The sequence below is a fragment of the Gossypium arboreum genome, chromosome 1 (genome assembly GCF_025698485.1).
Source record: "Gossypium arboreum isolate Shixiya-1 chromosome 1, ASM2569848v2, whole genome shotgun sequence".
NCBI lineage: Eukaryota > Viridiplantae > Streptophyta > Magnoliopsida > Malvales > Malvaceae > Gossypium > Gossypium arboreum.
The window spans coordinates 1,250,589-1,263,287 of NC_069070.1; the positions used below are offsets into that span (position 1 = coordinate 1,250,589).

At 31.9% G+C, this 12,699-nt stretch overlaps 1 protein-coding gene and 2 long non-coding RNA genes across 5 annotated transcripts; 2 read left to right on the forward strand and 1 right to left on the reverse strand.

The window, feature by feature from the left end:
• Nucleotides 1-3,415: 3,415 nt before the first annotated feature.
• Nucleotides 3,416-4,006, reverse strand: LOC108483016 (uncharacterized). The gene is made up of 2 exons (XR_001870990.2): nt 3,882-4,006; nt 3,416-3,800 (listed from the first exon to the last, which is right to left on the reverse strand). It is a non-coding gene; the product is annotated as an uncharacterized LOC108483016 (long non-coding RNA).
• A 288-nt stretch (nt 4,007-4,294) lies between these two features.
• LOC128290398 (uncharacterized) lies at nt 4,295-5,459 on the forward strand. Its single transcript, XR_008280217.1, has 2 exons — nt 4,295-4,381; nt 4,798-5,459. It is a non-coding gene; the product is annotated as an uncharacterized LOC128290398 (long non-coding RNA).
• A 2,013-nt stretch (nt 5,460-7,472) lies between these two features.
• On the forward strand, nt 7,473-12,391 carry LOC108480374 (E3 ubiquitin-protein ligase HOS1-like). 3 transcript variants are annotated; one of them, XM_017783354.2, is made up of 10 exons: nt 7,473-7,761; nt 8,032-8,422; nt 8,557-8,691; nt 8,779-8,954; nt 9,031-9,432; nt 9,524-9,682; nt 9,784-10,263; nt 10,489-10,635; nt 10,833-11,563; nt 11,689-12,391. In XM_017783354.2, exons 1-10 carry the CDS (start codon nt 7,651-7,653, stop codon nt 11,849-11,851), a joined length of 2,895 nt encoding a protein of 964 aa, XP_017638843.1. In that variant the 5' UTR covers nt 7,473-7,650; the 3' UTR covers nt 11,852-12,391. The 3 variants fall into 3 exon arrangements, with proteins under 3 accessions (XP_017638843.1, XP_052881817.1, XP_052881818.1); XM_053025857.1 differs by having other exon boundaries at nt 11,716-12,391; XM_053025858.1 differs by lacking the exon at nt 8,032-8,422 and having other exon boundaries at nt 7,630-7,761; nt 8,524-8,691.
• Nucleotides 12,392-12,699: the final 308 nt, after the last annotated feature.

The following is a 12,699-nucleotide window of genomic DNA, read 5'->3' on the forward strand; positions in this document are numbered from 1 at the left end:
GCAGCCAGAGAAAGCTGGATTTTATATATAAAGAAAACTCTAGGGTTAACTCTTGCAAAATGAACTAAAAACCTGCAACCCTTCCAACAAAAAGAGCCGTTAGATCTAATATTTTAAAATCTGAACCGTTGAAAATAAAAAGTGAAAAAAGTTAATAATAATTAAAACTATGAAATCAAATCCCGATTTACATGGGTAAAATTACCATGACGGCCCTTGTACTAAGAGAGAATTGTATTTGGCTTTCTCTACTCAAAAAATTGATAAAATGTTAGATCCAATTCATTCCAAAGGTTAAAAACCAGTCATTGTAATTGTTTGGTTAGTTAGGCATGTCAGTTTTTAACAATAAAAATAGATAAAAATTTTTAACAGAAATGACCCGTTTACTTTTTGATCTAAGATATAAAAATTAATTTGATTTTTTTTTTTTAGTAAGGAGAGTAAAATGTAATTTGATTCCGAGGAGGGAGAAAATATGAGAAAAAGTGTATATGCATTTTTTAAATATTTGTTTTTTTTTCCTTTCATTACACTTACGGAAATAAAAAATTTGTTTTCCAATCTTTCTATTTTTCTACTCTTTTAGTTTTTCATCTTTCGCTGTATACCAAGCCAAACCTAAAACAAATTATAAAAGAAAGAAGGAAAGCCATGCCTTGGCTAGACAAGTGTTATCACCATCCAGTAGCATAGATATCAATTCTCCCACTACTTCATCACATATCTGCATATTGAAAGCAACCAAAAATTCAAACTATTATTTAAAAAAAAGAATTTAGTGCCAAAAATAGAACTTGATTGTAAAAAAAAAAAATGGATACTGCTAATCTTTCACGATAGCTTTTATCTTTATCTTCATCTTTATTTTTCTTCACGTTTTTCCCCATCGAACTACAATCTGAGAATGGGAAGAAAACTGATATTAAAAAGATCATAAAATTTTGAATATATAAACTAAAAACATGCTTATTGATGTTGGAAAAAAGAAGAAGAAATATCTCCCTAGAACAGAACGATTACATACTGCAAAGAAAAAGAGAGAGAAACTAGCAATCAAAGAAAAATATAAACCAAACTTGATTATATCAAAGCAGACATGTTTATCATTGTTTGCCCAACACTCAAAACTTATAAACCCTAAGCTTCTCACCAATCCATCGTGCGATGTTATGTCGAGGCTTTGAACCATTCTCCCATCCCAAATTTTCAAAAGTAGATGGACTTTCATTTGTTTATTTTAAAAATCTTACTTTACTGTATAAAGGAAAACGACCATTTTCATTTCGGTATTTTCCTAAAAGCAAAAGGTTTATTTTTCCAGTTTTTACTTTGAGGAAAATAAATAGTATACCCAATTCTCATCCAATCCAACTCAAGTTTAATTTTTTATTTTTTTTAAATCGTTATTAATTAATTTTTTAAAATGAAAGGTTTTTGCACAATTTCTTAGTAGATTTAGTTAATGATTTATTTTTAGAATTGTGTGCTCATGTATATTTATACACATGTTGTGATTACAACACAGATGAAAAAAGAATAAATAAATATTCATTTGATAAATTATTAAACTAATAAGATAGAAAATGGGGAAATAACCCAAAGAAGACTAATATAGAGGCAGTAGAATGAGACTAGTAGTGATAGATTTTAGGGATTTTTAATTTAATTAATATTAAATATGTATAGAAGGTATTTTTATAAATATATCAGGGTAGGGTGGGTGATTTCATTCTAAACTTGACCCGACTCGACTCGGCCTAATTATTTTTAAAAATTAATCCACCCAGCCTGACCCCGACCCCCAACTTCAAGTAAAAAACCTTGATCCTATTTAATAAAAAAATTAACAAAGGGGTTAATTTGCACATTTCGAAATGTACAAGAGCTAATTGTCCAATTTTTTTAATAGAGAGGTCGAAATGCAATCCGGCCTTAAGTACATGGGCTTTATTGACATTTTAACCCATTTTTATCTCTTATTTGTAATCTAATGTATTTTATGTTGTATTTATAAGGGTAAAAGTACACATCATCAACTATTCAATTATTTCTATTTTGGTCACATAATTATTAATTTTTCATTTTAATCACTCAACTTTTAAAATTAAATATTTTGGTCACACTTTCGTTAATTGCCTAATTGAAGTATAACATGGATTTTTGTTATTGACCTAATAACAAATTTAGCCCTTTATATTTACACATTCTATCAATTTGATCTTAAATCTAAAAACTTCAACAGCTTTAGCCCATAATGTTTTACAAGTTTTGTTATTTTAGTCTTAATTATAAAAATAATTTAAAAACATAGAATGTTTAAAATGTAAATGCAAAGTATAAAAAGTTCAAAATTTTGAAAAAGTAAATATAGAAATATATTTATTTTTTATTTATCTAAAACGACTTTTAACGATATCTTACATTTTATTCTTTCTTTCATTCAATTGATGGAGCTGGAAAAATCAAATGTTAAGACATCTATTTGCAATCTTTCTCTATTGTTTAAGCTAGAAAATGATAAAACATGAGAACAATAGAGTCTGAAACCAATATTATCTCTGTAGCAAAAAGTAAGGCCATCGGAGTTAGTGTTTTCAACTCAACCTTTTTTATAGGTTTATAAATTTGTTAATTTTTAGCTCATTTTTAGGTTTAAATTAAGCATATGAGACAAACAATGTAAAAAAAAAACTAAATCAAAGGAGATTGAATAAAAGTATCTTTAAATAATATAAAAATATTTTTAATATTTGTCAATATATATGATTTTTAAAATTAAAATTAAAATATAAATTTTGTAAATATTAAAATTAAAATGATCAATTTTATAAGCAATAAAGACTAAATTTGTTAATCATTTAAATTTAAAATCAAATTAGTAAAATATGTAAATATTCAAAGGGTTAAATATTTAGCATTTCTATTGGATTTTGATTAAATTTTAGATAGGACTATTATGAAATGGATAAGAAAAGTGAGTGTGATGTTGATTGAAAACATTGTTGGTTGAAGATGATGCTTGAGACGATGGTTTACCATAATTGTTGGTGTTTTGGGAATGGGAAAGGTAATGTTTTAGAGAAAACAATGATTTTTCTTAGAGATAGAAAAAACTGAAAATGGAAAAAGTAGAGGAGTGAAAGTCATTAAGATTTGATTAATGATGAAGCTTCATGTTAGAGTAGATATCAAAATTTAGATTTATTTTTGGTTAAATTCATTTTAGCTCTGGTTATATGTTTACACTGTTATGTTTAATATTTTAATTCCGTATTTCATGTAAGTAATTTCGTTTTAATATCTTATTTTATTTACATTGTTATATTTAACTCATTTTTATGATATATTTTTAATTTTATTTTAAATTTATCATCTGATAAAAAATTAATTGTACTAAAAATAAAAATTACAATTTAAAGAGAAAAAGTGTTTAATTGGGCTAAAGGAGGCTTCACCTTGAGAGAGTAATTAACAAATACATACATAAATACATGCACGCACTCATGCATACATAAATACCAGAAAAAAAAAAGAAACTTACCTGAATTAGTTTTAACGCAAATACCTCCCAATATATATATCAGACTCGTAAATCTCAGCCCGGTTTTGGCTTTTGAACTGGATTTTCTGGCTTGACTTTTGTAAATCTTCAAAAACACATTTCAAGTGAGCAAATCCAGTTCAAAAGACAAGACACAAACTAAGACAGTAGAAGCAGTATTAAAATACTGAGCTGCATCATGAATTGTGGTATTCACCGCGAGTCATTACTTCGTTTACAATCTACCATCTATAGACTTTGCATAGAGAAAAACTGGAGCAAGTTAAAACAATTTATAAATGAGATTTTGAGATCTTTAAGGGATTTCGAAATTTACCTTATTCAATTTCCAGACCTATAAGAAACTTGAAGCCAGAGGCTTGTTTGCGGCCAGAGAAGAGTGGATTCCGTATATAAAGAAAATTCTAGGGTTGGCACCTGCATAATGAACTAAAATACTGCAACCTTCAAACAAAAAGAGCCGTTAGATCTAATGTTTTAAAATCTGAACCGTTGAAAAAAAAGTGACAAAAATTTAATAACAGTAACCGATTAACTTTACTAAAACTGAGAAAAAAAAAAGTGTGTTTAAAATTTCCCTTTTGTTTCGGATGAGGGGCTAGGGTTTTAGACGAACTAAATCTTCGATTCAGAAATGGCGGCTGCGACGGGGTAGGTAAGCGAGAAGAGAAAGCCGGTGTATGTTATCATCGTTGATGACGATGAAGCATCAATGAAACAATTGACTGCGACGGGTCTTGTTTTTTCTGGTGGGTTGAGGGATCGGATCCGGATCTTGAAACAATTGAATTCATGAAGAAGAAAGAAAAAAACACGGTAAAAACACCTCTTCAGTCTCTCTCAATTTAGATATTGAGTAAATTGGTCCTTTTCAAAAAATTTAAGTTATCAATTTAAAAGTGAACAATTATGGACAACAATATTAATATTTTTCCTCAATTGTTCATATTTTTGTTGGTATAATAAATTTAGTCTTAAATTCTTAATATATTTTGTTAATTTGATATTAATTCATAAAAATTCAGTAAATTTAATCTCAAAATTTACAAAATAATATGTGTTAAATCTATTAAATTTGAATCAAATTGATAAAATGTCTAAATTATTGAGAGTTAAATTTATTTTTATATCAATCTAATTTATGTAAATTTGATGAAAAAATTAACCTGTAATTGTCCTTAATTGTTTATTATTGAAATTGATAAGGATTAATTGCTCTCTTTTTTAACTAGGATCAATTTACTCAATGCTAAAATTGAAAGAGATTGAAAAAATTGTTTTTACCACAACAAAAAAGAATTTAGCTGATAACAGTATCACAAGCAGTCCCTCGAGGAATGTAAAGTTGGTTAGCTGGAGGAAACCTGATTTGGGATAGTACAAGTTGAATATTGATGGTGGGTGTAAGTCTTTTACCGGTGTGTCTGCTTGTGGGGGTGTTGTACGGGATTGAAATGGAGAATGGGTTGTTGGGTTTTCTAAACTCCTCGACTCATGTTTAATATGGAAGCGGAGATGTGAGGTGTGGTTGAAGGACTCATGCTTGCTTGGAGGAGTGGACAGCAACAACTGATTCTCGAAGTGGACAATATTGATATTGTCAACTTTTTGACCAACAATGTTAAAGATGGGGATATCAATTTAATTCGAAAGGCTCGGGATAATTTGAAGGAGTAGAATGTAGTTATCAAACATGTTTACAGAGAGGGTAATAAACTTGTTGATGACTTAACATCGATGGCTTGGGGACAAACATTGCAAAGTGTTTTCTATTTTATTTTTCCAGTTGCGCTTTTTGATCAACTTGGTACTGAAGCTATTGATATTATAACATCAAGAATTATATTCGTTTAATTTATATGTTTTTTCTTCTATGATAAAATAAATAGCAAAATAGTTGGATTCTCAAATATTTGACAAAATAGTGATGTTAGTAAGAGAGAAGAAGACAAGTCGGCAAACCCCTGCCGACTTCAGCCCATCACACGTTAAAAACGTTCTTTCTCTTCTTCGGTTCAGTTTTTCGTACCCTTACGCTCCTAAGATTGTTCAACGGAGCTTTTGAATGAATACATATTACTAAAATTGAGTCCTTTTAAGTTGCCGAACTGACCTGCAATACCCTCCATTAAAGTTGTACGCAGAAAATTAAACCTGCCGGCACTCAAATTCGATGCCAAATTATGGTGAAAGAAAAAATGAGTTTTATGGGAATTATCAATCCAATAAGCAGGATTCAACACTCGACATGGAATCCAAGAGTTCATATTTTTTAAAGTAGATATCAATCCAATGCTTTGCAAAACTACCCAGATAAGCTATTGCAAAAAGACGAAGATAGAAACATGGTAAAAGCTTGGGAACCTTGAGTTTCTAGGGTTGCTTTCTATGGTATATAAAACTAATCAATCGAATTTTATATTTTCTAATATTTTTTATAAATTTTTAGTAATTTATTTGATTTATTGAATTTTTATGTTAACTATTAATTTAAATTATTGAATCAATTCAACTGAGATGATATCAATTTAATCAGGAATAATTAATTTGATCCATGTGATTTTAAAAAACATTAACCCTTTTGTTTTTAGTTTCAGTTTTTTTTAAATTAATGTGATTTTTGTTTTAGTTTGTTTTTATTTTAGTTCACTCATTTTTTTTTTGAAAAATATTATGGTTCTTGTCTTTTTGTTTTTTTAAATAAATAGTTGGATTTATTAAAAATAACTCGTAGAGGGTTTTTAAGATAAAAGAGGATAATAGGTCATATGAGACTTAGGGTGAGTTTGGATGGGCGGTGTGTTTAGCTGTGGTTAGTGTAAAAACAGCGATGGCGGTGAGATTAGACACTGCAGCGATACTGTAGCGTGAGACAAAAAATAAGCTAAACGCATTGCACCGCACCGCAGTCAATCGCCCATCCAAATGAAGCCTTAGCCTTTTGTGCATCATTGATGTGGTGGATCCCTTAGCAATGGTTTTTTGTTGACTGGAGTTCATTGTCAGATTGATCTAATGATGATAAAAATAAGATGCAATTTTTAAAAATTTGATCAAAGTGATATATATTTGGTTTGCTTCTGAATTCTTTGAGTGCCACGATTACTGTTAGTTTGTCTTTCTCCTCACTTGAGATTATTTTACAGACATGGTATATATGCATTAGTTTGTAGTGTCTTATTTATCGTTTGTACTATGTGTCATATCTTTATATATTTTTTTATAGTTTTTATTAAGGTTAAATCACTATTTGAAGTTTGAATTTAGCAATTATTCTCAAGTTGAATCTTAAAAGTTTTTTTTTGTCCAAGTTAAGCTTAAACTTGACAATTATTCCTAGATTGGGGCTTGAAATTTTTTTTATCTAAATTAGTCTTTAAAAACCCCAAAGTTCAAGCCTCAATGTGAGAATAATTGTCAAGCTCAAGCTTCATTATGAAAATAATTACCAAGTTCAAGGTCTAACTTAGATAAAAAATTTTAACCCCGATGTAGGAACAACTGCTAATTCAATCTCTAATGTGAAAATAATTGACAAGTTTACGACCTAACTTAAAAAAAAAAGTTCAAATTCTAATATAAAAAAAGTCGTAAAGTTGAAACTTCAAATAGTGATCTAAAAAAGTTGTAAAGTTGAAACTTCAAATAGTGATCTAACACTTTTATTAATCACAATATATTCATAAAAAGCAAAAATTATTCTTAAAAATATCCTTTTCAACCCATCACTCTATCATAATTAGAAAGTGTGCTTTTAAGAAAAATCTATTCGATATGAATAATTACCATAATTCAAATTAATCAATAACATTAAAAAGAAAATTAAAAGATCAAATTTTACTAAATTAAAATATTTAGATCAAATTTTAAATTTAAACACAATACAGGGACCAAAATAAAAGTTCGACCATTCTAAAATCAAAGAAAACTTTTACTTTTCCTAGTTTTTAATTTTCCGCTCGTTTAGCCCTAAGACCCCCGTCGAACGCTCACAGACTCAATCTTCACTCACATTTTTTCAAAATCACCTCTTCAAATTTCCCAGGAAAGTCCTCATAAAAACTGGGAAAAAAGAAAAAGGAAAAATGGAGAAACATGAAATCAACGGTCCGGTTCATCCTTCGAGCTCCGGCAGTAACGGCCGTACCGTTAGATCACCAGCTCATCAACCCAACTTCAATAGCCGTGCCGTTCAGGTTCCAACTCCAAAAACCCTTGCTCCTTCATTTTCTTCGGCTTTTAGTTTCTTTTTCATATTATTTTTAATTTTTGTACTATCATTGTTGCTATTATAAGGAATTAAGAACACATTTGCTTACATAGAATTGGTTAGTTTATTATTAAGTTCACATTTTTGTTGTAAATAATAGTGTTTTAGGTTTAATTAAGTTTAGGTGAATTTTGAATAAATTATTGTATAGCTTTAGAATAGGCTGGGAAATTATATTTTCTAGTTTAAATTTCAGGAAGCTTTAGAACACTTGGCATCTGTTGACCTTAGTGAGTTATTCAATGAGGCGAAAACTGAATACTGTCGAGCAACTAGAGACTTAAGACGATGTGGGCGTTACGTGAAGTACGTGTTGAACTCTTGCGGACATGCCTCGTTATGTGCCGAGTGTTGTCAAAGATGTGATCTTTGTCCGATTTGTAGAATCCCACTGAAAAGTGGTAACAATAGACTTCGCCTACGCCTGTACGATGAATGCATCGACACTGGCCTCATTTCTAGAAGATACGGTGATATTTTTCAAAATAAAGAAGATAGAGATGATCAAATGAATGCTGATGTTCAACGTCTTTATTCTTTTTTTGATGTCGCCTTGGAGAATAACTTGGTTTCTTTGGTTTGTCATTGTATCCTTTTACTTGTCTAGATTTAGTCTTTTAGGGCATATTGATTTGTTTATATTTTTATAAAACACGTGCCTAATACTGATGTTGTGATTGTTTGGTAGAACTCCGTGTTTACCTTAACGGAAAAACAACAGATGTTACAGATATATGCATGGATGAAACTGCTCTTTCCAGTGATGCTATCACTGCTTTGCTACTGGATGAGAAGGTTGTCAAGGATTGGGTCAAGCGGAAGTTTAAAAATATTACAACAGAACTTCAACAGATATGTATCCTTAAATAGTTCGTGGAATTCTTTGAGAACTATGATTTTTGTTTATACCATGTGCGTTGGTGTTCCCTAACCGTATTATCAGATTGTCTCAAGGTAGGAGAAATGGAAAAGAGTTTAGGTTTGCTTCACAAATATTCAGCATATCTGGCTAGCTTATCCAGTATCCTTGAAGTTTTGGAATCATCTTTCAAGGGTCGTCCTTTGGCACAGTTCCATGACTTGCATCACCTTCAAGAGAGTATATTGAAGACGAAGCAGGTTTGATTCAATTAAGAAGATATTTAACCATATATTAGCATCTTTTTAAGAGCAACAACTGTTATAAAATTTTCAGCATCTTGAGATCATAATGTGGTGTATAAGGCACCAATTCTTGGAACATGTGAGGTCTCGTCATGCTAATTTCACATCCTGGCATAATCTTGTCCGTGAAAGAAAATCGGCTGCAACTGCACGTGCATGGCCTGATGTAGTAGATCGCTCAGCCGACTCCACTAGACAGGATGGCTCTCTATTCATTGAAGATGCACTAGCAAACCTTGACATCGAACAAGCATATGATCAGGAGCTTGGAGAAGAGTCATATTTTGCATTTTTACTGAAGGACAGCGCCTCCTTTTCTCGGTCTAAAATAGAGGGATTGATAGGGTGTTACCCATTTGAAAGTCTCCAGGCTGCTGTGGACATCCTCTTTCTACGTGGTAGTTCTGATTTGGTGGTTGCAAAGCAAGCAATTGTATCCTTCTCTTTTTGATGTGGTTTGCTTCTATTGATTGGACATGCTTTCAGTTGCGCAAATTCCTTTGATTTTCTTAATTGAGATGCAGTTTGTATATTACTTGTTTGATCGGCATTGGAGTAGGCCTGAAGAAGAATGGAGAGATATTGTGGATGACTTTGCTACCTCCTTTGGTATAAACAGGCATTCATTACTCGAATCATTCATTTTCTGTCTTTTGGACGATCACACAGATGAGGCTTTACAGGTATAATAGTAAAGAACTACTTTTTCTCCATAAGGTTATACTCTCACACTTTTATTATAATTTCACATGCTGATTATTTTTAGCTAAATCGTATTTCTTAGGAATCTTTTCAACTTCTTCCCGAGATATCTGGCCCAACAACTCATCCTAAGATTGCACGAGTTCTGTTAGAACGGCAGAATCCCGAGGCTGCTCACATGGTGTTACGCTGGTCTGGTCGTGATGATGGATCACAGTTGGTTTCGCTTAGTGAGGCTGTGACTGTTGTTTGGGTGAAAGTGGAATGTAGGCTTTTGACTGAAGCATTCACATATCAGCGGATGCTTTGTACTAAAGTCCGGGAAAAGAATTTCAAGAATGGTCCAAGTGAGGATGGCCAATACAGGTCCTGGATGGACTGGACAGAAATATTGGTCTCTGAATTATGCTGTTTATGTATTCGGAGGAACTTGGTAGATCGAATAGTAGAGTTGCCATGGAATTCTGATGAGGAGAAATATATTCATAAATGCCTATTAGATTGTGCAAGTGATGATCCTTCATCTGCTAATGGAAGTCTCCTTGTTGTATTCTATCTTCAGGTAACTGACATACATACAGCATGCAATTGTGTAACATTTAGATTAGGGCTGTATGGGGTAAAATGGATGCTGATTGCTGTATATTGTTGATTTCTTGGCTTACGCTTATGCCTTGCATTTTCATTGTGATTCACATATTTTAACCATTAGATGCTCTATAATGCTCATTTTTGGATGGTCCAAGGATCCAAAAACTTATATGCTCATTCTCTGTTACTAATACAGCGCTATCGATATGTTGAGGCATATCAAGTCAGTCTTAAACTATGGACCTTAGAAGAAGACTTCATTTCAACTCATTCTGTTAATGAAGAATTTCTAGAAGTTTTATCGAGAATGGAATCTTGTCGTCAAAGGAGAAAAGCATTGGTTGTAAGTACTTTAAACTTTGCTTTGGGGGGGGGGGGGGGGATCTTAATCTTTATGGTTCAACTGAAGAAAATGAACTTTTTTCTTTTCTGTGCTTAGCGAAGTTTGTAGGTCACTGCTAGTAAGTAGTGTTTTATAATGAATCCACTAATTTGCTTACCTATAATGAATCCACTAATTTGCTTACCTCTCTTCGATAGGATAAAGGTATAGAATTGCTACCAGAAGTCTTGCAGCAACAAGTAAAGACCGGAACGTTGCCTGATATAGTGGTTACTTTTGGTCAAGAGAATGAAATGCCAGCAAGATCCGGCCTTCCCGAGTTGCAAGAACCAGAACCAGCCCCTTTGTTGGTTCCTGCCACTTCTGATTCTATTCTTCTACGACCAGATCTTTTGACAACTCCTTCAGGGCCAGCAGTTTCTGAAATTCCTAAAATATTTGGGGGGTATGTTAACGATTCTCATGTCGGCGCTGGTAACCACAGGTCTTTATCAATTCTCCATGGGAGATTATTTGCAGGTCCAGAAACCATATCAAAATTTGAAGTTGGCAAAAGCTTCAACTTTGAAGACATCGCAAGTCCTGGAATCCATCGTGTAAGTCCCACATATGCTACACCGTTGAAAGGAATCAGTCAGAGTTCATCAAGAGAGCTCCCAATCAGACATTTACAAGAAAAACAATCTGATAAAATCATTTCAGAGGGAGAGCAAAACGGGTTTGTTAACCTGGTTCACAGTACAAGCCCTCCGTATTCCCGAAGAGTGACAGCTAATCCTGTATCCATGCCTAGCAGTAACTATAGTTTAAAAGGTTCTGCAAATAGCTTACGTTCAAATATTTCCGGTAAGAGGGGTCAATCAAATAGAGATGACAGCTATTGGACTGTGCCTCCTAACGAAGACTTAACGGATGTCGTCAGTTGGAGGTAAAATTATGATTTCATCAACCATTCTCTTTCCTTTAGTCTCATATATCAATAAAAGTCACAGATGGGGAAGGATTTTGGTATATCATCTTGTCACACTGTTTCCTATTTTTGCATATTTGTAGTCATGAACAAAGGCCTTTCGACGACAGATACATAAACGAGGGACTGAGATGGAGAGCCGATGAAACAAGTGACGAGGAAGAGCAAAATCCAGGTGGAACCATAAAAGTTGGCAGTCCAACCCCCAAGAAAGGACATAGAAGAAGGAGATTCGCCATAAGATAAATTCATGTCTTCTCCATGATGATCGAAACCATGAGAATGAACCCGCCTGAACCCTGAAGTGGGACTCAAACCCGTACCTACGGCCCAGTTTGACTGCTTTCATTTGGGTAAACAAAGGTACAACTCGTCTTATACTGGTCTAAGATTCACATTAATGGCAGATTCAGAGACAGGAAGTGGGTTGTCAATACCCAATGCTTTGTCTTCAATGATGAGATTTATTTTTATAATTGAAGGGACCAATTAATCAAATCGTCAAGGATCCCCATAATTTTTGTATCTTTTTTGCTTCTTTTCTAAGTGAGCTCAAGGCCATATTGATAGTTCCTAGTTTTTCGAGCTGTAATAATCAAGCTTTTTTTTTTTTTTTGGTAAGTTGAGTTAGAGAGAGAAAAAAAATGTATCAGTTAATTAAATCAATGTTTAAGTGCGATTTTGTTATTGTTTTAGTTTGCATGTTTTAGCTTTTTCACATTTTTTATTTTTAGATTTTAAAATTAAAGTTGAAATATTAAATGTAATTATTTATTTTGAGATAAATTTCAAATTTATATATGAGCTTTGAGTTTGTGCAATTATACACGTAAAATTTTAATTATAGTTTAAATGTATATTTTAAATTTTAATTATACACATTTAAAGAAATAAATACATTAATTTATTTTTATATTGGATAAATATAATTATTTATATATGTAATATATAAATATAAAATAATGTTATATCAATAAATATGTTAATAATTTACGAGAATCGAGCAAATCAAAGTTTATGTATATAATTGCACATTCAATTATAGTTCATGTATAATTTTGAGATTTATCCCTATTTGTGTTATATTTTAAATT